The 27,261-nt window shown below is 39.6% G+C and overlaps 1 protein-coding gene across 4 annotated transcripts in view; it reads left to right on the top strand.

The window, feature by feature from the left end:
* The window catches only part of MPP7 (MAGUK p55 scaffold protein 7), a 287,917-nt gene that overhangs the window by 49,926 nt on the left and 210,730 nt on the right, over positions 1 to 27,261 (top strand). For all 4 annotated transcript variants that reach the window (XM_045087412.1, XM_004779351.3, XM_045087410.1 and 1 more), the window contains one exon: positions 24,746 to 24,907. In XM_045087412.1, coding sequence (XP_044943347.1) covers positions 24,871 to 24,907 — 37 coding nt within the window. In that variant the 5' untranslated portion in view covers positions 24,746 to 24,870. The remainder of the gene's footprint in view (positions 1 to 24,745; positions 24,908 to 27,261) is intronic.

Genomic DNA, 27,261 nt, shown 5'->3' with positions numbered 1-27,261 from the left:
TATTTCAATAATAAATTTTCAGACTTAAGAAAAAAATGCATTCCTATCTTTTTTTCTCCCAATGTACCTTTATACTGTATTAGGTGAATGAAAATTTAGGGAATTAAAGGGAGAAATGCTGAAAATTCAGTAATTTCTAGTTGCCATTTTACAGCAAGCAGGTGTGTAGTATTTGATTGCAGATTTCCTGCTGGAACCTTCCCCTCCCCCCACTCCCCGCTCCTATTCTTTAATCATCTTCAGATCCATAGAAAGTAGCAATTACATGTGAGGCCCCAATAGTTTATTCCTTAATTTTGGGCAGGTTTCCTGATTGCATGAATCCAACAGCTCTCTCTTAGATCGTCATTAAATTGTTTTGTGTGTTTGGACAGGCTGCCTTGACTTATAGCCAGCACTTTGCAGAGATGAGTAAGATAGCAAGTCTTACCTTGTTTTTCCCTTCCTCCATTCCTGTGCTTGTGGCTGGGAGACTTACTCAGAGGACAGGTAGAAGATTACTCAATTCAGTATAATCTGCCCAAGTTTTCATTTCCAGGTAGATCTCTTTTATGACTGTCTGTATAATAATACTTACTACTGCCACTCGGGATCATTCTGTCTGGTAGGTTTTAAGTCATCATCTCTAGTCTCTCTGTTTACTCCTTAAGGTAGAGTGAGTCTAGGAATCCTTGATACTAAGAAGGGTAAGGTGAAATTACTAACTCAGGGTCATGCAGGACTGATTGAGTCAGTTGTATTTGCCAGAGCCTTGCAAAATGAGCACTTAGGACCAGAAGTGCAATGGTTTTAGGCAATCCCTCCCCCGGAGACATTTGTTAAAGTAATGTCACTGCTTTCCGAATGCTGGCCTTTTATCAGATCCTTTTCTTTAGTCTTTCCTCGACCTGGCAATTTACTCTTTCAAGGATTAGGGCAGAGAAACAGCGCTTGAACCACAAGGCATGCTTAGCGAGATTTTCAGAATTTGGACAGCTGTGATTTTTCTCTTTGAAATCTTGGCTAGTTGGTGAAATTGACAGTTTTAGAAATGTTCTAAGGCGGTTTAGAGGAGAGTAAAAAAAAACCTCTTTTTGAGGCATTTGTCATATTTTCTTAATCCAAAGAGATCAGAATGCAGCCGAAGATAACTCATAAAGGAGAAGACCTAGTAAAAGAATGTTTTTAATAGGAAATTCTGTCTGGAGCCATCAAGTGAACACAATTGCTTGGTTGGTTCACTTGGTGTAAGTGTTGCAGAAATCAGGGAGGAAGAGTTTTTTGTTGTAAATCTTTTTTTTTTTTTTAAAGTTTTTATTTATTTATTTGACAGAGAGAGATCACAAGCAGGCAGAGAGGCAGGCAGAGAGGAGGAAGCAGGCTCCCTGCTGAGCAGAGAGCCCCGATGTGGGACCCTGAGATCATGACCTGAGCCGAAGGGCAGCGGCCCAACCACTGAGCCACCCCGGCGCCCCCATTGTAAATCTTAATAGAAGCCTATCTAGTGGTAAGGGGAAGTAATTAGCAGACCTGTTTTCTACAATATTTACAGGTTTCCTTGATGTTGAGGTAGCGATAGCACAGGTTTCTTATTTTTCCTCTTTCTGATTAATCCAGTCCTCCAGTTTGGCCCAATTTCTTAGGCTGTAGAGAAGGTAGAGTCCTGGTTTTTTATAGGTCTCTTCTTTTTTGCATTGATCTGGGTAATCACATGAGTTTTTCCAGCAACCTTTATATACTATAAAATCCTACTCTCCCCGGTCGCTCTTAAACTGGCAGCACCCTTGGGCATTTTAGTACATTTCCTCTTGTCGGGTTATTATTATAATTATTATTTACTAAAAATAAAAAATATCTAAAGAGCTGCAAATGAGAAGAGATTCTCTTTAGGAAACCAAATACACTTGCAGCCATCGGGTGAGTGGGGCTTTCTGCCGGGCAGGTTTGTGGGACTTGGAAACTTTTCTTATCAGATTATTCACTTTTTAATGTCCTCTGCCTTTTCTGATTTCAGGTAGCTCCAAGTGTCTGTTGAGTTATCACTGGTAAGACATGATTTTTGCTGACTTGGAAAACAATCATGTCTGGTTGCCTCTTAATGCTTTGGCATAGAGACCCGATTTCTTGCATTTTTACTTATTGCCTGTTAAAGAAAACAATGACTGGTAGCAGATTGTCTGGACAATGGAGGACCTTAATGGGGAGACTGCATGTATGAGAACTGATGCTGGCTTCCTGGAATTGAGAATGGGTCTAACGGTGATCACAGTTCGTATAGGACACCTGGCTTCAGAATACACTAAGTAAGACGTGCCGCAGCTTACCTGACGCCCTGAAGGTCACGGGTAAAACCACAGAATGAAAATCTAGATGTACAGATTCAGAATTTTAGAAGTGGAATTAATTTTAAGATAATCCAATCTAAGTATGTTTCTAAACTATGTTTATAGGTTGATAAACTTTTGTAGCCTGGTAGTACCATGCCAGTCATAGGACTTTGATAAATTTTGGTAGATTTTTTAGGGCTTTAACACTGCATCTGGTGTTAAAAGTTGCTTTTGTTAGCATGGTGATTTACTTGTCAAAAGTGAAATTATGGCACCCTCTGCTGATGTCAAAAGGAATTGCTGGGTAGTGAATGCAAATTTGAATAAGAGAACGAATAAATGGGCAATTTAGACATTCTCTTCCCTCACGGGGGTCCTTTGTTCTCACCCTGCTCCGCGGTAGGCGGTGGGATAATAAACCAGCAGCTACGTACGATTCAGCCCCTACGTTGAAGCAAGTAGAGGAACCGGATCGAGTGAGTTCTGCAGCGGCGTGAAATAACATGGGGTGTTCAGGGATCTGCACTTAGTTTTATAGGAACTTTGAGAGAGGGGGGGTGTTGGGGTGATTTTGGCAGTGAAAGAAAACTGTTGGGGACAGAGGGCATGGTGTCGTTATAGGGAGTTTAAATTATCATGAAAGGCTGTCGAGTCCTCGGATAATTCCGCTTGGAACAGTGATGCCCTCATTCAGTTTCCGTAGAAAGATGCTGGTGGCGGCAGTCTGCAGGGGGGTTGAAGCGGGGACAGACCAATTCCGGGATCAGTGCATTTGCTAAGTGCCCTGAGTGCGGTGTGAAGGAGACACCCAGCTCTGAGATAGGAGAGGCCCGGAGACTTGCATGTTCTGTTCTTTTCTTTCTTTTTTTTTCTTTTTGAGAAAGCTTTTAATCACATAAATTCCAAACATATAGAAAAGTAGAACAGTACCGGAAATACCCCTGTGCCCACCTCAGAACCAACAATTGGTAACACTGCGCCTCTTGTGCTCCTGTCCCTTTCTCCTTCTGCCCCCGCCCCCATCTGTCTATTGAAGGGTTTTAGGTAAGTCGCAGAGCTCTGTACTCCACATCCCTAATTGCTTAAGCAAACCTCCCTCCAAAATAAGGACATCAGGGGAGAGATGTTCAGGGAGCATTTGGGGGTAAAGATAATGGATTCTGTTTTATCAGTAAAAGATGCTGCATAGGACAAAGGCTTGGTTTAACAATGACCAATTTGTGGTTATATATGTATATGTGTGTGTGTGTATATCGATATATATGTATATATACATATATATGTACATATATATGTATATGTACACATGTACATATATGTATACATATGTATACATATATGTACATATATGTATATATGTACATATATGTGTATATATATCGATATGTATACATATATATATATCGATATACACACACACATATATATGTATATATACATACATATATATATTTTTTGGGGGGCGATGGTTATACAGTAAGTGCTATTAAATTTTAAATAGAACTTAAAAAAAACTTTGAAAACTTTTTTAATCAGAAAGCCTTTTCAAATACAAGAGTAGACAGTGGGCAGTGTTCTTGGCTGAGGCAGTGGTCTATGCCAGGCTTTCCAAAGGAAGGGAAAAAGCAGTGATTATAGAGGAGCTGGCCTGCCAAGGCCCTTGAACCGTGCGAAGGCCCAGATCAGTGGATGCGCGTGGGAGAAAGCAGGTGTGTGACGAGCACAGGTGTGATCCAACCCACGTGTGAGGCCGAGAGTGCCAAGGAGGCAGGCAGACTGGTGGTGGGGAGAGCAGGAAGCTGGAAATGCCAAAGGGCCCGGGACACAGCTGGCAGCCTTTAATGTCTTTAATTAGTTAGGGAAGTTGCCTCCTCCACCTTTGGTCTACTGAGTGTTGTACGGTACGATCAGTGGGATCAGCAAGTCTTCCTCCTCTGGGCAGGACAACCAGGACCCGGGATAAGGCGTAGAGCATCTGCTATGCTAAGATCATAGCTGACATTGGTGGAGATTCCAGTGTTCACTCATTCATTCTCTCGTTCATCCAACCAGTAGGCACACAGCATTGAGCAGCACAGTGAAAGCCTACCCTCTTGTGGCTTGTGTTCGACTAGGAAGGACAGAACAACATACAAGACACATGAAGTACACGTCACAGGTTGTGATAAGCCCTGGGCAACATTAAGTGTGTGTGGGGGTCTGGGTGGAGACTTCCAAAACGGAGGCCCAAGGACTCCACTAAGATGCCATTTGGGGAAAGACCTGTGAAACTTGGACCATTTGAGCGGTGTCGATGTGCACAGAGTGTGTCTCTTGCCTTTTCTTGTGTGGCCTGTCTCAAGAGTGTGTGACTGGGAAGTGACCGACAGCTGGCGTCCATGTGGAATTTAATTTTTTTTTTCTGTTCCTGCACACACTGTTTTTTGTTTTTTTTTTTTTTTTAAGTCAGACTTTTCAGTCAGATTCCTCTAATCCTCAAAATTCTTGACCTAAGTGAACCGTAGAGTAAGTTTTCTCCCTGTCGCATTGTACGTATCTTTCCAGAGTGCGTGCGTGTAAGACATTGTGTCTGTGAATGCACTCAAAGGCGTTGCACAGTTCTGTGGAAGGTTCTCCTGTGTGAACGTTTCCTGTGGTTTTGAACAATGACTGGCGTGTTACTTTCCTTGGCAACTTAATTTTTGTTCCATCTTCACAGGAAACTTTGGAAATGGTAACTTTTCCCCCTTTCCATTTATTTGTTTCACTCTGGAAATGAATGTAATCCGTTTCAGAGCTGTGATATGCAAATTAAGGATTTGCAAAGTCTGGTCAGTAGATTCCAAGAACTAGTATGAATGGAATTGAAAGATTGCCGTAGTTGAGGAAGTGAGCATTCAAAGGTATATGAACAATGAAACACAAAGCTTCCTTGGGTGTAATAGACTCCAAGGCCAAGATTCTCTACCGTGTAATTTATGAAGGGCCAATACAGAGCAGATTCCCTTTTAGTTAATATAGTATTTACTATTTTTCCGTATAAGAATAGGGTTTTGAATTGTTCTTTAAGGAACTTACTCCCTTTTATTTTCAGTTTTGGAAACCATTATAGTAGCTGAGTATGTTAGCAACATAAACTCCTGTGCAAGAAAGTGAGGATTTCCTTTAAGAGTGTAAGGAGAGATTCCTGTGGAGGAAAACCAAATTTAATCTAAAGTTGTTTGTATTACACACGGCTGATGCTTTTGAGTTGCATATCTTCTTTTATCACTGTCTGTGATAGCTTTAAAAAATGCATATGTAAATAATGCGTTAACCACCACTGGGTATGACGTTTAGGTTACCTCTTTAGTGCTGTCCCTCATTAGGAAATAACAGTTTTTGTTAACTGTTTCCTTTGCTGTGCAAAAGCTTTTGATCTTGATGAAATCCCAGTAGTTCATTTTTGCCCTTGCTTCCCTTGCCTTTGGCGATGTTCCTAGGAAGATGTTGCTGCGGCTGAGGTCAAAGAGGTTGCTGCCTGTGTTCTCCTCAAGGATTTTGATGGATTCCTTTCGCACATTGAGGTCCTTCATCCATTTTGAGTCTATATTTGTGTGTGGTGTAAGGAAATGGTCCAATTTCATTTTTCTGCATGTGGCTGTCCAATTTTCCCAGCACCATTTATTGAAGAGGCTGTCTTTTTTCCATTGGACATTCTTTCCTGCTTTGTCGAAGATGAGTTGACCATAGAGTTGAGGGTCTATTTCTGGGCTCTCTATTCTGTTCCATTGATCTATGTGTCTGTTTTTGTGCCAGTACCATGCTGTCTTGATGATGACAGTTTTGTAATAGAGCTTGAAGTCCGGAATCGTGATGCCACCAACGTTGGCTTTCTTTTTCAATATCCCTTTGGCTATTCGAGGTCTTTTCTGGTTCCATATAAATTTTAGAATTATTTGTTCTATTTCTTTGAAAAAGATGGATGGTACTTTGATAGGAATTGCATTAAATGTGTAGATTGCTTTAGGTAGCATAGACATTTTCACAATATTTATTCTTCCAATCCAGGAGCATGGAACATTTTTCCATTTCTTTGTGTCTTCCTCAATTTCTTTCATGAGTACTCTATAGTTTTCTGAGTATAGGTTCTGTGTCTCTTTGGTTAGGTTTATTCCTAGGTATCTTATGGTTTTGGGTGCAATTGTAAATGGGATTGACTCCTTAATTTCTCTTTCTTCTGTCTTGCTGTTGGTGTAGAGAAATGCAACTGATTTCTGTGCATTGATTTTATATCCTGACACTTTACTGAATTCCTGTATAAGTTCTAGCAGTTTTGGAGTGGAGTCTTTTGGGTTTTCCACATATAGTATTATATCATCTGTGAAGAGTGATAATTTGACTTCTTCTTTGCCAATTTGGATGCCTTTAATTTCCTTTTGTTGTCTGATTGCTGAGGCTAGGACCTCTAGTATTATGTTGAATAGCAGTGGTGATAATGGACATCCCTGCCGTGTTCCTGACCTTAGCGGAAAAGCTTTCAGTTTTTCTCCATTGAGAATGATATTTGTGGTGGGTTTTTCATAGATGGCTTTGATGATATTGAGGTATGTGCCCTCTATCCCTACACTTTGAAGAGTTTTGATCAGGAAGGGATGCTGTACTTTGTCAAATGCTTTTTCAGCATCTATTGAGAGTATCATATGGTTCTTGTTCTTTCTTTTATTGATGTGTTGTATCACATTGACTGATTTGCGGATGTTGAACCAACCTTGCAGCCCTGGAATAAATCCCACTTGGTCGTGGTGAATAATCCTTTTGATGTACTGTTGAATCCTATTGGCTTATTTTGTTGAGTATTTTCGCATCTGTGTTCATCAAGGATATTGGTCTATAGCTCTCTTTTTTGGTGGGATCCTTGTCTGGTTTTGGGATCAAGGTGATGCTGGCCTCATAAAATGAGTTTGGAAGTTTTCCTTCCGTTTCTATTTTTTGGAACAGTTTCAGGAGAATAGGAATTAGTTCTTTTTTAAATGTTTGGTAGAATTCCCCCGGGAAGCCATCTGGCCCTGGTCTTTTGTTTGTTTGGAGATTTTTAATGACTGTTTCAATCTCCTTACTGGTTATGGGTCTGTTCAGGCTTTCTATTTCTTCCTGGTTCAGTTGTGGTAGATGGAAAGAACCTAGATGTCCATCAACAGATGAATGGATCAAGAAGATGTGGTATATATACACAATGGAATACTATGCAGCCATCAAAAGAAATGAAATCTTGCCATTTGCGACAACATGGATGGAACTAGAGCGTATCATGCTTAGTGAAATAAGTCAAGCAGAGAAAGACAACTATCATATGATCTCCCTGATATGAGGAAGTGGCGATGCAACATGGGGGCTTAAGTGGGTAGGAGAAGAATAAATGAAACAAGATGGGATTGGGAGGGAGACAAACCATAAGTGACTCTTAATCTCACAAAACAAACTGAGGGTTGCTGGGGGGAGGGGGTTTGGGAGAAGAGGGTGGGATTATGGACATTGGGGAGGATATGTGCTTTGGTGAGTGCTGTGAAGTGTGTAAACCTGGTGATTCACAGACCTGTACCCCTGGGGATAAAAATATATGTTTATAAAAAATAAAAAATTAAAAAAATAAAAAAAGGAAATAACAGTTAACGTTGACATTCTAAATAATATTTTACAAATAAGAATTGATTTTTGTGGGTGCCTGGGTGGCTCAGTTGGTTAAGTGTCTGCCTTTGGCTCAGGTCATGCTCCCAGGATCCGGAGATCGAGCCCCGCACCAGGTTCCCTGCTCGGTGGAGAGTCTGCTTCTCCTGGTCCCTCCGTTCCCTCCTCTCTGTTTCTCGCCATCTCTATTCTCTCTCAAAAAATAAAGTCTTCAAAAAAACTGATTTTTGGAAAGCTTGTTTTTTATAGCCCTATTTTAGGCCTGAGAAACTGACAAAACTAGACAGTTGGCATGATTTCTGTTGTCAAGTGAGTAAATGTGATATCATGTTTATAAATACCCAGATTCATTGCAGATGTTTTCAGGAGACTCTAATTTTAGAAACTACTGTGTTGAACCACACGGTATTAATTAGTATTTGGTAAATAACAATGTAAATTCTTAGACTAAATGATTTATATTATTTAAAAATTGTACCATTGATTTTTGCAACTGGCCACTATGTCAGGATAGATTAGCAGCAAACAACTCAAACCACAGATGTTCGTTTCTGGGTCATGCTCTCTGTCCAGTACACACTGGGGGGCACGTGTTGTCCTCTGTCCAGACTTCAGCTGATGGAGGCGCTGTTCTCTTGGACATTGGACTGCTCAGGAAAGAGGACATGTAAGATGCTCTCAGTGGCTCTTAAATGTGACTTCCTGAGAGTGACAAACACTATTCTTCTTATTGGTCCAGGCAGGTCCCATATGCCTGAAGGGGAGAGATCATAGGAGTATTGTGGGGTAGCATCTCTGTCTACCCACAGTTAGAAAACTGTCCAGAATAAATGGGTGTCATGATGTTTACTGCATTGTCTACTTCGGTATAGCAATTGGGTTGTCATTTAAAAATGGTAGCAATGGTTGAAACCTTTATTATACCCCAAATTTATCATCTGATTCCGTGGTATTAGTGTCTGCTCTCTGACAGTGTTTAATTGTGAGTTTAATTACAAGAATGATTATTTTTAAAAGATTTTATTTATTTGAGGGAGAGAGAGAGAAAGCAGGCAAGCACAAGTGTCAAGGTTACCTTTTATCAGATAAATGATATGCAGATATTTTTGTCCATTCTGTAGGTTGTCTTTTCATTCTGTTGATTGTTTCCTTTATATATAAAAAAAGGATTTATTTATTTATTTGATGGAGAAAGAGAGAGAGAGAGAGAGAGATTACAAATAGGCAGAGCAGCAGGTGGCGGAGTGGGGGGGGCGGTGGCGCAGGGAGCAGGCTCCCTGCTGAGCAGAGAGCCTGATGCAGAGCTGGATCCCAGGACCCTGAGATCCTGACCTGAGCCGAAGGCAGATGCTTAACCCACTGAACCACCCAGGTGCCCCTGATTGCTTACTTTGTTTCTTACAAGTTTTTTTTTAAAGGTTTTATGTAATGCCATTTATTTTTGTTTACTTTTGTTGCCTGTGCTTTTGTGTCCTATCTAAGAAATCGTTACCAAATTCAATGTCATGAAGCTTTTCCCCTGTTTCCTTTTTAAGAGTTCTGTAGTTTTAGATCTTATGTTTAGGTCTTATTTCATGTTAATTTTTGTATATGGTGTCTGTTAAGTATCCAACATAGTTCTTTTGCATGTAAATATTCAGTTTTGCCAACACCACTTGTGGAAGAGATTGTCTTTTCCCTACTGAGTAGTCCTGGCACCTTGGTTGAAGATCATTCAACTGTGTGAGAATTTCTTTTCCTGGGTTCTGATTTCTGTTTCATTGGTCTGTATGTCTGTCTTTATACCAGTACCACATTGTTTTGATACCGTAACTTTGTAATATGTTTTGAAATCAGGAATTGTGAGGCCTTGAACTTTTTTTCTTCTTTTTTAATATTGTTTTGGATTTTCAGATCTCATTGAGATCCCATATGAATTATAGGGCAGTTCTTCCATTTCTGCAAAAAAAAAAAAAAATTAGGATTTTTAATAAGGGTTATAATAAATCTGTAGATTGCTTTGGGTGCTATGGACATTTTTAACAATTTTAAGTTTTCCATTTTGTGAACCCAGATATCTGTGCACTTATTTGCAGGTTTTCAATCTTTGACCTTCCTGGTTGAGTTTTTTCCTAAGTATCTCATTCTTTTTGATGCTATTGTCAATATGAGTGTTTTCTTAAAGTCCTTTTAGGGTTGTTAATGGTTTGTGTTTGAAAACTCAGTTGATTTTTTTTTTGTGTCGATTTTGTATCCTGCCACTTTGCTGAATTTGTTTAGTCAAGTCTAATAATTTGTATGTGGAATCTTTGGGGTTTTCTGCATATAAGATCATGTAATGTCATCTGTGAATAGAGATAATTTTCCTTCTTGCTTTCTGATGTGGCTGGCTTCTATTTATTTATTTTTTTCTTGCCAGATTGCAAAGCAATTATGCCTTCTAGTGATACGTTGAATGGAAGTAGTGAGAGTGGGTGTCCATGCTTTGTTCTAGAAGAAAAGCTTTCAGTTTTGGACCATTGAGTATGATGTTAGCTGTGAACTTTTTATATATGTCCTTTATGATATTGAGGTAGTTTCCTTCTGTTTCTTGTTTCTTGTTTTAATTGTGGAAGGTGTTTTAGTCAAACGGTTTTTCTGCTTGAATTGAGATGATCTCTTGTGGTTTTGTCCTTCATTCATTTGACATCGTAGATCACATTTTCGTATGTTGAACTATCCTTGCATCCCTAGGATAAATCCAACTTGGTAATAGTGTGTAATTCTTTTGCTGTTCAGTTTGGTTTGCTAGTATTTTTTTTTAAGGACTTTAAAATTGCTGTTCATCAGGGATTTTGGTCTACAGTTTTCTTGTAGTGTTTTGTTTGGCTTTGCTATCAGAGTAATGTTGGCTTCAGAATGAGCTTGGAAATGTTCCTTGCTCTGCAATTTTGGAGAAGAGCTTGAGGAGCTTTGCTGTTAATCCTTTAAATGTTTAGTAGAATTCTCTAGTGAAGTCATCTGGGCCTGGGCTTTAATTTGCTGGGAGGTTTTTGATCACTGTTTCAGCCTCTTTATTAGATATTGGTCTATTTGCATTTTAAATTTATGTTGTTCACTTTGTAGGTTGTATGTTTCTAGGAATTTATCCATTCTAGGTTACCAAACTTATCGGTATATAGTTGTTAATAGTCTGTTATGATTCTTTTCATTTCTGTGACATTAGTTATAATGTCTCTTTTTTTCACTTCTGATTTTAGTTATTTAAGTCATCTTTTATTCTTAGCTAAGCATTTGTCAGTTTCATTGATCTTTTGAAAAAAACTTTTGTTTCATTAATTATCTGTTCTCTTTTTCTCATAGCTCTGCTCTAATAATTTCCTTTCTTTGCTAACATTGTTCTTTTTCTAGTTTTTGAGTTATAAAGTTGGCTTATTGAATTTAGATTTTTCGTTTTTTTTTAAATGTGTTTTCAGCTATAGACTTCGCTCTTAGCACTGTCTTCATTATATCCCATAAGATTTAATATGTTGTCTATTCATTTTTATTTGTCTGAAGATATTTTCTAATTTATTTTGTGATTTATTCTTTGGCCCCCTGTTGTTTAAGTGTGTGTTGCTTAATTTCCACATATTTGTGGATTTTTATTTTTCCTTCTGTTTTTGATTTCTGGTTTCATTCCATTGAGGTCAGAAAAGATAGTTGGTATGAATTCAGACTTCTAAAATTTGTTTAGACTTGTTTTGTGGTCTAACATGTGGTCTGTCCTGGAAAATGTTCCATGTGTGCTTGAGAAAAATGTGTATTTTGTTGTTGAATAGAATGTTCAGTCTCTGACGGTTCGGTGCACTTGGTTTATAGTATTGTTCAAGTCCTCCGTTTCCTTTTTGGTTTTCTGTCTGGTCATTCTCTCTATTTCTGTTGTAATGACATTGAAGTCTTCTAATATTACTGTGTTGATGTCTGTTTCACCCTTCAATTCTGCCAGTGTTTGCTTCATATATTTAGGAGTTCTGATGTCAGGTGTGTGCATATTTACAACTGTCAAACCTCTTGTGAGTGGACCCTTTTGTCGTTATATAATGCCCTGTTTTGTGTTTTGTTAGTTTTTGAATTATTCTATTTTGTCTATTAATATGGCCACTCTGCGCTCTTTTGGTTAGCGTTTGCATGCAATATCTTTTTTCCATCCTTTCATTTTCAGCCTGTGTGAATCTTTACCAAAGTGAGTCTCTAGTAGACAGCATATGGTTGGGTGTGTGTTTCCCCTTTAATCCATTCAGCTACTCGATGTCTTTTGATTAGGGAGTTTACTCCATCTACACTTAAAGTAATTACTGATAAAGGAAGGTTTTTTAATTCCCATTTTCTTAATTGTTTTCTGTCTTGTAATTTTTTTGCTCCTCGTTTCCTTTATTACTGCCTTTTCTTTGTGTTTTAATGAGGTGTTTTTTTTTTTTTCTTTCTAGTCACATGCTTTGATTCCCTTTACATTGGTTTTGTGTATTTTCTATAGATTTTGTGTGTGTGTGTGGTTTCCATAGGGATTACATAAAACATGCTCAGGCTTTAACAATCTATTTTAAACTGATAACTTTAATTGCATACAAAAACTCTACTCCTTTTCATCTCTGCTCCCCATGTCCCCACTTTGTTACTGGTTTCACAAATCGCACCTTCTTATATCGTGTGTCTCTTACCATAGATTTATACTTTAATGCTTTTGCCTTTTAAATTCTATTAAAGAATTTAAAAAGGACTTTATATACCAACATTACAATGTCATAGAATTCTATATTTGCCCAAATATTTGCCTTTACCAGAGAGCTTTATATTTTCATATGGTTTTGTGTTGTGTTGTTTTAGCTTAAAAGCCTCCCTTTAGTATTTTTTGAAGGGCAGATCTGATGGTGGTTGACTCTTGCTTATCTGGCTGGGAAAGTCTTAGTTTCTCCTTCATCTTTAAAGGATAAGTTTATAGATATAGTATTCTTGGTTGGCAGTTCTTTTCTTTCAAGCATGTTGAATATACCATATCACTGCCTTCTGACCTGCAAAGTTTCCACAGAGACATCGGCTTTTAGTCCATAGATGTTGCTTTTTACATGATGAGTCCCTTTTCTCTTGCTGCTTTCAAGACCGTTTTTTTCTGTAATTTTTGACAGTTTAATTATAACGTGCGGGTCTCTTTGCATTTACCCTCATTGGAATTCATTTAGCTGCTTGAATATATATGTCCATTTTTTCCTCAAATTTGGAAAATTTTCAGCCATTGTTTCTTTAAATAGGTGCTCTATTTCTTTCCTATCTTTCCTTCTGGGTCTCCTTAATGCATATGTAGTCTTTCTGTGGTGTCTTATATGGCTCATAGGCTCTCGTTACTTTCCTGCATTTTTTTTTTCATTCCTCTGACTCAGTAATTTCACATGATGTTTTCTAATTTGCTAATTTTTTTTTGTTGTTGTTGTTCTGCTTGATCAAGTCTGAAGGTGGATCTGTCTAGTGAATTTTTCAGTTTAATGTTGTATTCTTCAACTCCAAAGTTTCTTTACCTTTTATTGAAGTTTCTATTTTTGTGTTGGTATTATTTTGTTCATGCATTGTTTCTCTGATTTCATTTAGGTATCTATTTGTGTTGTCTTTTAGCTTACTGAGCATCTTTAGAAGGATTATTTTAAATTATTTGTCAGGTAATTCATAGCTTTCCATTTCTTTAGGGTTGGTTGTGGTGCTTTATTTTGCTCCTTTGATTGAACCATCTTTACCTGTTTCTTTGTGGGTTTTTTGATCGATCTTTTGTTGAGGGTTCGGTGTATGAGAAGACTGAGTTCTTCTAGTCTTAACTGACTGGCTTCACAGAGTCTAAGACCTTTACTAGTCAGGCTGGCTGAAGATCCTGTGAACCTCTCAAACTCTTTCTGGGGACAGATATTTTCTGGGCTTGTGTGTGTAGTTTCTGAGGCTTAGTTCTGTTTTCTCCTTAAGCTGCCATAGTCTCTTTCCTCTCTTTGGCATCTGCCTGTGACGATGAGGCCTCCCTGATGCTATCACATGCCCCAGTGCTCGACCTTCTTCTAAGCAGCCTCCAGATGATGCTGCCTTCCTGTGAGCATTATAGCCGGGCAAGAGAGAAACCTAGTTCTTTGGGCATCCCCTTTAGCTTGCCAAATCATTGAATGCATGTTCCTCTTCTCTCTTCCCCTCCCATAGGGAGAAACTAGGTATTGGTTGTTTTTTCCCCCTTAAGTGTGCTTCATTGCATGAGAGAAGGGGATTAAGGTAGGGAAATGCAGTGAACTCTGGTCTCTTCACTGTGGCTCTTTTTGGCTTTTACTCACCTAGGTGATTGATACAGCTGCTTAACTGGTTTCTGGAGTTGTCTGAGACCATTCGGTCTTTGTATTGTTGTTAAGCTTCTTCTAAGGAAACAAGGGCCTGGGTTTTTCTGTTCCACTGTCTTGCTGATGTCAGCCCCTGTACACATTTGGTTTTTAACTCCAGTCACTGTTAGGATATTTTACCTGTGTTACCCACTATGCCTATACGGATAATCACAGCTGTGTTACTATTAGAGGCCTTATTGGTAAAGGGCTATTTTTGGTAACTTATAATTTGATGTTAAATGTAGTTCTTTAATAAACACAAGTTTATTCTGTTTTGGGGTATGTTAATTTTTTTTCTTTTAAAGGTTTTATTTATTTGGGAGAGAGAGCGCGAGCAGGGAAGGGGCAGAAGGAAAGGGAGAAGCTGGCTGCCCGCTGAGCAGGGAGCCTAATGCGGGGCTGGATTCCTGGATCCTGGGATCATGACCTGAGCGGCAGGCAGAAGCATAATGGACTCAGCCATGCAGGCACCCCTGTGTGTGTTTAATTTGAATAGGAAGTGATAGATAATTTTAATAAGGGTTGTTTTGTTGGCTGGTTTATTTTTAGGCTTTTTGTGAAATTTTGAAATTACTAACTATAAATTCTAGTCAGTGCTATGGTGACATTTTGTTAATAAGAAAGATTCAGTAGTGTCTGAATCACGTTCTTGAACTTCTAACAGAGTCCCTTGTTTACAGAACATAGAGGAATAATATCCTTAGCTGCCTTGCCAGATGTGACAGTTTTCCAGAAATATCTATGGCTATAAATAGGGTATGGTCTTCGAAGATGTGGTGTAGTCCTGAGTGTTCAAAACCGAGGGATTGAAGCCTGGGAATATTGTTTTCTGAAATTACCTAAAGTTTTGGGTGGTCAGTCAGAGAAGGCAAGATACCAGGGGACTGAAGAGCACCCTAGAGGTTGTGGACACGGAGTGGGTAGTTTCCTTATAAAGAAACAGCATAAAATAAAACAAGGATATTAAAGGAGAGGTTGTGGAAAGCGGGGAGGTAATCACTGAGCATCTGGTGTGTTTCTAGTGCTTTAGATGGAGTTCATTTAGCCATCACAAAAAGTGAGTGAGTCCTCTAGTATTTCCATTCAGCTAAGAAGACTGAATGGGAAAGGTTAAATAAGAGAGTTAAGGGGCAGCATTGGGTAGTGTGACTGGCGGAATGGGCATCAGATCCGTACATATTGGCACGAGAATCCGTTTAAGCTGTGGGCTTAAGTTGCTTAAAATTCAGTGTCCTTGTCTTTAAAATTACGATAGTGCTTACGTTATAGGATTGTTGTAGGAATTAAATGAAAACATGCATGATGAGTTTTTAACCCAATGTCTGGGAAATTGTATGCACTCAATTAATGTTATTTGTCACTAGCAAATATTATATTTATCTATAAATCTATCTATATATACACGTTGAGTTTTTAACTTAATGTCTGGGAAACTCTATGCCCTCAATGTTATTTTTCACTAACATTTATATATATATGTATATATTTATACTTATATAAATGTATATTTACACATATATAAGTGTGTATGTATAAATATATATGTATGTATATTTGTATTTCTATGTTTATATATCACATATAGGTACACACACATATGTATAACTTACATTGGTGTTTTATTGGTTTCCCAAGGTCTCATACCTTGTAAGTGGAGCATGTAGTACGTCGTAGTCAGGAGGCTGGTCTCTTACCAAAGCCTGTATTCCTTTCATTATAGAACCTCGAAAAGTTTGCTAGATTGGAGGAAATGAGAAGTAGAGTGATGAAAATGAGGTCGAAGAGTGCTAATAAAGCTGTCATCTGTTGATTGGCTGCTATAGGTTGGGTGTTTTACTTATGTCATTACAGTTAATCTCATTTCATTAAATAGCCTGGCCAAGACCAGGGGGTCGGTATGGCAGAGCTGGTCTGTCTCATTTCACAATCTGTGCTCTCCTCATTAGGTAGTGCTCTCTCCCCATAGGTAAACTAATGAGGTTATTCTGACATCGAAGGGAAAGGGAGCCCTTGGAGGGTTGGGACTGGTCACACAAAGAAGGACTTCTGAATGAGGTTCGTTACGTACTTTTTAAGGGCACATGATGATATGGGTTCCATCCCTAGGAAAATCTCATGGGGGATCCAAGCTCAAGAAGAATAGAAAATTATGTTGTTGTAGATACAAGATTGGTTTTTCCAATAGGGAGACTTAAGGGAATGCTGATGGAATGCTGGGATGGATCTAGTTGAGACTTGGTCAAGGAGAAGACCAAGTTCCCATTCTCCCCTGCTCCCAACGGTTAGAGGAGAGTGCCAAAATACACGGCACAAATAACCATTGATGGTTAATGGTATAATCTTGAAGACTAGTCAAGACTTTTTAGTAGTGGGTGGTAGAACATAGACAAGGAAAAAAGTCATCATCAGAAAAGAAGTGTCCCACTGTGAGAGGCGGGGGAGTGCACAGCACTAGAAAGGCCACTGGTTTTACTTGAGGGTGGTCTGAGCGAAAACCCTGGGGTCTTGATGCACTGATTTGCTGTAGATGGTTTGCCTAGTCTAGAGTGAGGTCTTAGCTTGCGAATGTCATTCATTATACCCGTGCTTCCAGGTGGGGGAACCTGAGTGATCGGGCATGACAGTGTGTGCCTTCTCCCCGAGAACCCTCACCGAGAGCAACCCTGACCTGTGAGGTTAGTGCCCCTTTCGGGCAAGTGTGCCAGGTCTCCTTGCAGACTTTCCTAATGGCTTTAAAGCTTGGGTGTCTTCACCTGGGGGTTATAAAGCAGCATTTCCCCTCTTTTAAGTCTTCAGAGTTTTATAGGATTCCATCAATGGAATTTTATTTTTTCTCTTGCTTTGGTATTTTCCTTTCCATTTGTAGAAAGGAGATAATAGGAGTTTTGCGTTATGCAATAATTGAACCCTCTTGGGTTGGTGAAATGTGGGGTGTTTTTAATCTTTCATAATTTTCCCCTTTTCCTTGAGAGCCAGGATTTTTTGTGTTTGGTTGTATAAAACATATTTACTTACATATAGCAGCTACCGTGTTGCCGGTTTTAAGTTTTAATTTTCTTGGTGTACTCACAGATTTTAGGATTCTTGGAATAGACAAAATTCAAATGTGATTTTTGTGTATGGTTAGGAACTGCATAGTTTAAAAACCTGTATAAGTTGTTTTGCATACATGTCTACATTAAACGGTGAAGTTGTTTTTAAAAACTCCTTTCCTTTCAATATTTAAAAAATAATCAATAAAAATGTTACTGGAAAGTATGCTACTTTTAGATCTTTAAGGGACCAGCAGATAGAGTATCATGGCCTGGAATGGTGCTCAGCGAACTCTGCCCTCTCTGTCTCTGTAAATATTATAGGAACAAGGTCATAACCAAACTCATATATGTCTTGCCTTGAGACAGAGACCATCGGGACCACAAAAGCTAAAATAGTTACTGTCTTCCTTTTGCAGGAAATGTGTACTTCTCCCTGGCATAGAATAGTACTTTCCACTTTTAGGGTCTCTGGACATCTTTACATTCTTAAAAATTATTAAGGACTCCAAAGAATTTTATTTATATGTATTTTGCTGAAGTTTACCATATTAGAAATTAAAACTGAGTCATGAAAAGGATTATTTCAATTCGTTTAAAAATAACGGTATTAGGAATGTCTGGCTGGCTTAGTTAACAGAGCACGTGACTCTTGATCTCAGGGTTGTGAGTCCCAGCCCCACATTGGGTGCAGGGATGACTTAAAAATAAAATAACAGGGGCGCCTGGGTGGCTCAGTGGGTTAAGCCTCTGCCTTTGGCTGGGGTCATGATCCCAGGGTCTTGGGATCGAGCCCCACATCGGCTCTCTGCTCAGCAGGGAGCCGGCTTCCTCCCCTCTCTCTCTGCCTGCTTCTCTGCCTGCCTGTGATCTCTGTCAAATAAATAAATAAAATCTTTAAAAAAAATAACAATATTAAACTTGTTACTTATTAACAGAAATTTTATATATATATATATATATATATATATTTTTTTTTTTTTTTTAAAGAGAGGTGGATTGAGAGAGATGAGGGAGAGAATCTTAAGCAGGCTCCACGCCCAGCGCAGAGCCTGAGGTGGGGCCTTGTGATCCTGACCTGAGTCAAGATCAAGGGTTGGACATCTAACTCCCTGAGCCACCTGGGTGCCCCAGAATAACATTACTATGAAAAATAACTTGTTTCCCAAAACAAAAGCTTTGGTAAATTGGAAATTTCTCCGGTGCCTAGATTAGTAGATCGCCATTTCCAATTCTGCGCATACTTTCCATTTGTTGCTGTATGTTTCGGGTGGTGGCTATGAAGAAAATGACACAGGTCTGCACGTGGAAGAGGGCCGAGTGTGTTGGTGGCCTGTTCAATGAATCGTGGAGATTCTTTGATACAACACCAAAACTGGTTGCATGGTTGTTTATTAAAGAGAGTTGCAATGTGGAATCTGAAAGTGTACCAATTAACTTATCATGTAGCAACTGTGAAATCCATTGCTCCGTCTTGCACTTTGAATGAATCTTTTATTCGTGCATGATTTTCTCATATCACATATCGATATTTAAAAAAATATTGGTTCACAATCCGCATGTAGACTATTTAAAAAAAAAAAATCACATGGCTTAATATCGCCACTGATCTCAGAAGAGCCTTTGTGTGTTGGAAGCTGCTGGAACTATGCAAACTGGGGACTGGATTCTAGTGTGTTTGCATTTCTCAGCCCCCCGCAAGGTGAGGCCGAGGAGGCAGCCTCTCATGGACCTGAGTTTTATACAACTACATTTTTTGCTCGAAGCTTCTATTCTATCGTTAGCAACGAATACTGTCAGGTTTTTTCCCCAAAGTCTCAGATTTATTTCATTCATTTTCAAGAAAATGTTTCCCAAATACTCAAGTGAGGGGAATAGCTGAATAACTTGTCTTTCCGTTGTTCTTTTAAGTAAAAATAGTTTTCCACGAGAAAAACGACTGGTTTGGTTTACAGTAACGATCACACAGGTGTTTTTCTTTGAGACAGACATGACTTCATTTACGGCAACAGCACTCTCTGTGTACTTCTCATTTCATCACACTGAACACTAAAAAGATGGATGCTGAAGAGGCAGTTATATAGGAATTTGATTTAAGAATCTTTTACTCGATTAAGAACATTCTAGAGGGAACATTTTTTCTCTTTCTCCTCCTCCCTTGTCATTGTCGTCGTCTGTTTTAATGTGAGGGCTTGGCACGGAAGAGCGCAAGGACGAACAATTCCAGTCTGGTTCTAGCAGTTTCTCCCACCATTACTTTTTACCGTCAGTGCAGATGTTGACACAGTGCAAAAGGCAAATGGCATATCGGTATTTTTATGAAAATAATCTGACCTCATGAACCCCTCTGAGAGGGTCTGGGAGACCACTGGGGGTCTGCAGACCACACTCAGAGAGCTGCTGGTGTAAATGGTATAAATACCATTTTAGGCAAGTGGATTTATGCCATTTAGCTCTGGGTCGCCTCCTCTGTTGTCTTAACAGGTATGATTTATGAAGTTTTCAATAATGTTAACAGATACCGGTTTGCTGCTTGCATTAGCTAACATATAACTTGTAAATCTTTCATATCGAGCTTTTAAAAAAAATCTTGAGGTTTTCCTAAAGATTTTTGTCAGCATAAGGAGGGGAAGCAGCAGACAGAGAAGCCGACTCCCCGCTGAGCAAGAAGCCTGATGTGGGACTCGATCCTAGGACCCTGGGATCATAAATTTTTTAGAAAAAGTATACTCTTTGTGTTATTTTATTGCTGTATTCGATTTTGAAAGTGTAGCTTAGAATACTTGTAACAGGTGAAGTAACCTGTGGTTGGATTACTGGCTGCAGTTACTGGCTCCTGAAACAGTAGCATATTAATAGGATTTTTAAATATGATAATTTAAAGTTTTCATGTTTGGGACACCTGGATGGCTCAGTCCGCTGAGCGTCTGACTCTTGATTTCAGCTCAGGTCGTGATCTTAGGGTCCTGAGACTGAGCCCCATGTAGGGCTCTGTGCTCAGCGTGGAATCTGCTTGAGGTTCTCTCCTCCTCCCTCTACCCCTCCCCCTTCTCATATTCTCTCTTTCTCTGTAAATACATAAATAAAATCTTAAAAATCTTTTCATGTTCTTGCATATTCTGTCAAATTGAGAGGAAATGTGTTTGGAAACTAGGTCCGGCATTGATTTCTTGTTTAGCTGCTTAAACTTTGTGGGTCTGTGTCATGTTGTAGTGTATGATAAGAAAGCTATATTTGGTTTTGCCTCCCATTTTTGGCACAGAGCTCCTAAAACGCTAGGTGATAAGAGTAATAAAGGTCATCTTGTTACTGGTGATGTGCCCCTTGCAGTCATACCTGCAATTGCGGTAACACCAGTGCCTTTTGTAAAGCTGCTGAGAATGGAGACTGGTTGCCGGTGGACCAGCGTTGGGTAGAGAGTTGAACTTGCAGTCCTACCTCTGGAGATGTGTGAGGGGCTAGAGGCAGCGTCAGTCACTGATGGCCAGGGATCGACTCAGTCATGCCTATATAAGGAAGTGTCCATAAAACCCCAAAAGGACAGAGTTCAGAGTGCTTGTGGGTTAGTGAATGGGTAGAGGTGCCAGGGGGGTGGGGGAAGGGTGTGGGTGGGGGGAGGTGGGAGAAGGGATGTGGTGGGGGGGGGTGTGGAGAGTCATGCACCAGGAAAGAGAGTGGGCCCAGGGGCCCTGTGCTCCTTCCCACATACTTGCCCTGGTATCTCTTCTATCTGGCTATTCCGGAGTTGCATCTTTTTGTAACAAACCGGTGATCTAGTCAGTAAATGTTTTCCTGAGTTCTCTGAGTGGCTCTTCCAAATTAATAAAAATCAAGCAGGGATTCATGGGAACCTCTGATTTATAGTGAATTGATCAGAAGCACAGGTGACCGCTTGAACTTGCAATGGACATGGGGGTGGGGGCAGTCTTGTGGGGCTGTGCCCTTAACCTGTGGGATCTGATGCCGTCTGCAGGTGGCGAGGGCCAGAACTGAATTCAATTGTAGGACACAGCTCGTGCCGCAGAATTGTCTGATGTGTGGAACACCGCCGTTGGTGTCAGAAGTGGTGTTACAGTGAAGTATTGAGAGGAAGAAGAGTGTATATTTCTTAATAGTTGTGTGTAAGAACTTAATAGTTCTTAACAGCATATGAAACAGCATATGCTGTTTCTCTGGGTGCAATGACACCATTTTGCTTTACTGAAAACTCAAAACTTTCTGCGACAAACACTTGCACTTCCATGGTTGACCATTAGATGTCATGAGTACCACGGGAGCCCTAAGGGTTACCCAAGGCCAGTAGAAACTGAACATTGTAAGCTTGTAGACCTTCACATATTTCACTGTTTCCACATGATCGATGCCAGAAGAACCCGATACTGTGTGATATATAGAAGCAAGGTGCAACTGGAATAATGAAATTTCAAAAATAAGCCTTTTTAAAGGAGGGTTGTAATAGTTCTATTGGGTATTGTAAATGTTTCAGGTGCACTTGATATCGCTGTTGGGTTCCTGGCGTTTGGGTCTCTCTCTTTTTTATGGAAAGATGGATTGAACTTCAATTTAAGAATATTCGGTAATCCCTCTCAGGACGTACTGTAACAGCTGGTATTTTGGTGTTGTAGTAAATCGATTCCATACAACAGTCAGTAATAATTACAGCTGGGTTCTGACAAATTCCAAAGTATTTTCAATAAATTTAGCCAAAGAAAATAACATGATCACTGCAAAAATTTAGCTCAGTTTGAGAGTTAAACCCAGCAACTCTGCTTCATTGCACAAAATAGTGAGCATTTTTTACTGGTTGGGATTTTATCAAACCATTTGCTTTTTATTAGTATACATAGATATGTTCTGAGGAGATAATTACACTGTAGCATATATTTCTTAAGTAATATGACTTTGGAAAGAATTAACCTTGAGTGTTCATCATAAAATACAAAGTGAGAAGTGCCGAGGCCTTTCATAAATGGGTTTATGTGTACAGCACCAATATCAACTCAGAAGGATGTTTTGCTGTGGGGATGTAAGGTTGTCTTAATAGTAATAGAATGATATAAGATCACTTACTATATATGGTGTTTGTGGTTTATAAAAGTGAAGCACTGTAAGATCTTTAAGGTGTGAAGAAGGGGTTAGTATCTATGGCGTAGACATGGTGTGCAAATATTTCTATAGTTAAGCAATCTATACTATTTAAATTAGGATTTTTGGCCTAAAGAGCTTAAATTACCTACGTAACACACACACACACACACACATACACACACACGATAACTATCTACCTACTTGCTTATACATATTGCCCTAATGGTAGAAAGGAGTGTGCGTACGCTTTACAAATTTCAACTGTTTCCTCTTTTTTTTTTTTCTCATCAAAACAATAGTCTTACTGAGTGCCTTCTTTAAATCATGTATGGTCTGTTTCATACAGACTGTAATTAAGGAACACTTTTATGGAGTTGAATTTTAATCCTGATTGTTAGAATAATTTATGAAAGCAAAGCAGAGTTGCCTCTTAAAATTATTGGGGAAAACAGCCTCAGAGATGGGCATTAATGAAACTTTGTCTTTCTCACTTATTTTTAGCTTCGTGATTTAGAGTTTATTTGGTTTTTAAAATAACTGCCCTCATATTTTCAGTTAACAGTCTTCTCTGCATACTTTATCAACCCTTGTAATATGAAACAAAATGCAGGCCACTGCATTAGTTTGGTTCAAGATAGTCACTTTGGTGAATTTTTTCATACTAACGTTTGCTTTGATACTTAAAAAGCTAATTTAGAAGGTTTTAATAGAATTTTGCAGCTCAGACTTTTTCAAGTGAAATTTGGCAAGCCCTTTATTCCTTATTCTGTAATATGAATCAGCAATTTAAGGACTTTATGGGTTGAAGTGAGCCAGTTTTTCGAGTGTTTATAATATCTGTTTTTCTTGTTAATATATGTTAAAATATGCTTTTAAATTACTGAATTTGCTTTATAGAGAACTAGGGGAAAATGCATTAAAAATGGACTTAAACACATTGTGCGGGTCTTCTGATTTCTAAAAAAAATGTAAATGGAGTGTATTTTCCGTTATTAGGCAGCAGTGGTCCAAATTTAAACCACATGGCCTTCTCCTAGGTGTCAGGCCAGCGTAAATTTTAATCTCGCTACTTTCTTTTATGTTTTCATTTTATAATCTCATTGCCTCAATTAAACAGCTCCAGTCACAAGAGCCAGCATTTCTTGTTCGCTGGTCACCTGCCAGACGGTGTGTTGTGAGTCTTAGCGTATTTAATTATCAAACAATTCTAAATTGTTGTTATCTCCATTCGTATAGACGGAAGTGAAGGTGCAGTAAGATCAAATACATCCTCCAAGATCACGGTTTAGCAGGTTGAAAGATTAGGCCAAACTCTGGAGTCCTTGCTCTTCCGATAGGAGACAACAGCGCCTTCCTGCTTATGGTGGGATAACCCGTAGTTAGTTAAAACAGCTTTTGAAAAAAAATGCTATTTTTTCGAAGTGCATCAAGCTTAGCTTTTTACTGAAAGAACAGACTTCTGTGTATAAGCATGGACCGGGAGGCCTCGTTTAGATTGCTAACACTTCTGCGACTCCCTAACATTTTCAATTCTAGTAGTTTCTCCAGGTGATTGGCAGTTTCAGTTAGAGGACTTGGCAGTGGCATGTTAGGATGAGCTAGTTAACAAATCACAAGTGTGTTTGTAAGTCATGGACCATCGACAGAGCCTCCGTTCTGCATTAGAAATAGCGTGGGCAGGGAGCCTGCTTCCTCCTCTCTCTCTGCCTGCCTCTCTGCATACTTGAGATCTCTGTCTGTCAAATGAATAAATAAAATCTTTAAAAAAAAAAAAAGAAATATAGTGTGGAATCACAGTAATAGATTGTGAGCATCTTAGAATAGCACTGGCGTGAAGAACCTTCTTGACGGGGCGCCTGGGTGGCTCAGTGGGTTAAAGCCTCTGCCTTCAGCTCAGGTCATGATCCCAGGGTCCTGGAATCGAGTCCCGGATCAGGCTCTCTGCTCAGCGGGGAGCCTGCTTCCTCCTCTCTCTCTCTCTGCCTGCCTCTCTGCCTGCTTGTGATCTCTGTCTGTCAAATAAATAAAATCTTAAAAAAAAAAACCCAAAACCTTCTTTACGTTCTTAATCTGCACTCAGCAGCCCTCAGACCAACTGCAAAAATCTTTCTGGAAGCCTTGATACATGCAGGAGGAGCTTTCGTGGTTTTAACTAGAAATTTCACATCCAAATAAAAAACTCTCACCCTTTTCCCTAGGTGCATCTAGCGTGCAGACAGATTTGGAAGACTGGTGAAGCGTGTTGGAATAAGAACTCTGAATTAGTTGTAGAACGTTGCAATTTAGTCGCCTCCCTATTACTATTTTTAAAGTGTTTTTCTTCTTTTTTTAGAAACGGCCTGCTTGAGATATAAATCTTGGTCGACAGCGTGGCTGCAGGCCACTGGACTGGAATTCTCCGTGGCTTTCTAAGTGGCGGGTGTCTGGGGTGTGCTGTCCCGGCCTGCGGTGTGCATCATGCCAGCCTTGTCGACAGGATCCGGGAGCGATGCAGGTATGTGAACCCGTGAGGGGCGGGTTTCCGTGCATCATTACTGAAGTTTTCTTGTTCACCGGGAAGAACCGCATCGCTTTAAGGGATCACAGATGGGTCAGGCTTGTTTTTCTGTAACCTGAGCGAGGGGCACAAAATCAACTCTGACGCATCCTTCCGAGATAAGAGTTGTCAAAGGACCTGGTGGCTCGTGATGATGCCCTTCTACAGCCTTGCCTTTTGGAATACTACCATGCATTTAAAGTGCTTTTTTAAAACAATTGAATGTTTTAAAGCATACAAAAAAGTGTGCCAAATACAGTGATAGTCTTATTATCCTTCACTCAGATTTGATAACAGGTATGAACTTTTCTGCCATACTTCAGACCCCTCACTTTTTAAAGAAATCAAACAAGGGCACCTGGGTGGCTCAGCTATTAAGCGTCTGCCTTCAGCTCAGGTCATGATCCCTGGGTTCTGGGATCGAGCCCCAAATCAGGCTCTCTGCTCAGTGGGAAGCCTGCTTCTCCCTCTCCCACTCCCCCTGCTTGTGTTCCTTCTCTCGCTGTGTCTCTGTCAAATAATTGAATAAAATCTTTAAAACAAAACAACAACAACAAAAAGAAATGAAACACAGTCTCTGTACCATTCTGGCATTTTCTTTCTTCCTCTCCCCACAGGTCAAAAAACTAGTCCGAAGTTGACATATGTCGTTAAGGGTTTCAGTTAAAACAAACAAACATAGTTCACCTCATCATCAGTGGCGAGATTTAGTGGTACTTGGAATAAAGGGTTCTAAGAAAGAGAAGAAACTCCTGTATATATGTATGTGTGTGCAGAATCCTGTCCTCCTGACCTGTTTTAGGGAGGTATGTGAGGGAGGTTGGTGCCCCCTTGGAAGTTTTATTCTAGGATCAGCCTTTTTATTTTTCATCTAAAAGAAATTTTAATTCATTAGTTAATTTTTTTTTTTTTTAAGTTTGGTCAACACACAATGTTACGTTAGTTTCAGGTGTACAGAGTAGTGATTCGGCTTCTCTGTAGGTTATGCTGTGTGGCCCACAAGTGTAGCTGCCATCCGTTGCGACCCAACACTGTTACAGTGTCATTGACTGTATTCCTTATGCTGTGCCTTTAAGCTCCCGGGACTCATTCATCCCATCACTAGACGCCTACGTCTCCCATGCCTCTTGCCCCATTTAGCCCATCTTCCCAGCCGTCTCCCCTCTGGCAACCATCAGTTTGTTTTCTGTATTTATAAGTGTGAAAATCAGCACTTAAAAAAAAATTCATGGACCTTTTGCCGAATTATTAGAACAGAATGTGAGCAGGAATGAGGAGCTATGCCTTGCATTTTCTTTTTTTAATATTTTATTTATTTATTTGACAGACAGAGATCACAAGTAGGCAGAGAGGCAGGCAGAGAGAGAGGAAGGGAAGCAGGCTCCCTGGGGAGCAGAGAGCCTGATGTGGGGCTCAATCCCAGGACCCTGAGATCATGACTGGAGCTGAAGACAGAGGCTTTAACCCAGTGAGCCACGCAGGTGCCCCTGTGCCTTGCATTTTTAAGACCCCCTCAAAAGAAGTGGCATAGTGTGTGACTAAATGTTCTGTGTGTTGCATTGACTGTCCTGAATTTGGTTTAAGCCAGTGCCGTTCTGTAAGCAGCGCGATGGCGGTCTTCGATGTGGCAGTTACTGGCACCATAATTTTAACAAAGCTGAGCCACAAATTTGGAGTTACCCTTCCTTGTTCTCTCAAGCATATCCGTACCTACCTTTTGGCAAGTTTTGTCTCATCTTTATCCGTCTGTAATGATTTTTTCCACTGTAATTTACACTGAGGATTAGTTTTTCTTAGGAAGTGATTTTGATTTTCAAATACATAAAAATTCTTTTTTTCTCAAGACATTGGCTTGGAAGCCAGGTCCTTTGGAAAAAAATTTTTTGCTTCGTTTTAGTTTTTATATAGTCCCACATTGTGTTCTACTATATAAAATGAATGATTTAACTTTCCATAGTGGTTTGGGAAATTATAGATGAAATTTATTTGAACCATAAATTTACTGCTGTTGTGTAGTGAGTAAGTTGTATGCCTTGCTGTTTGCCAAAAATGCCTCGATTTAATTGAATGCAAAATATTGTTGCTTACAGCTATCTCAAGGAATGATTAAAATGGAGTATTTGTAGTTCATAAAATGGAGTATTTGTAGTTCATGGGGGCAGTCGAAGGGTCACTCATAAAAATAGCAGAGGCTACTCAGAATTGGAAAAGGACTTTCCCCACGTAACTGGCTCACATTGTGCAAATCTCAAGTGCCCATGTGACTCACACCTGGCTTTGTGATCTTTTTTGACCCATATGTCCCAGCAGGG

This window comes from Mustela putorius, unplaced genomic scaffold (assembly GCF_011764305.1).
Source record: "Mustela putorius furo isolate JIRA1106 unplaced genomic scaffold, ASM1176430v1.1 tig00001130_pilon_pilon_pilon, whole genome shotgun sequence".
NCBI lineage: Eukaryota > Metazoa > Chordata > Mammalia > Carnivora > Mustelidae > Mustela > Mustela putorius.
Note: the sequence above shows the minus strand (reverse complement) of the source record. Positions and strands in the feature narration are given on the sequence as shown.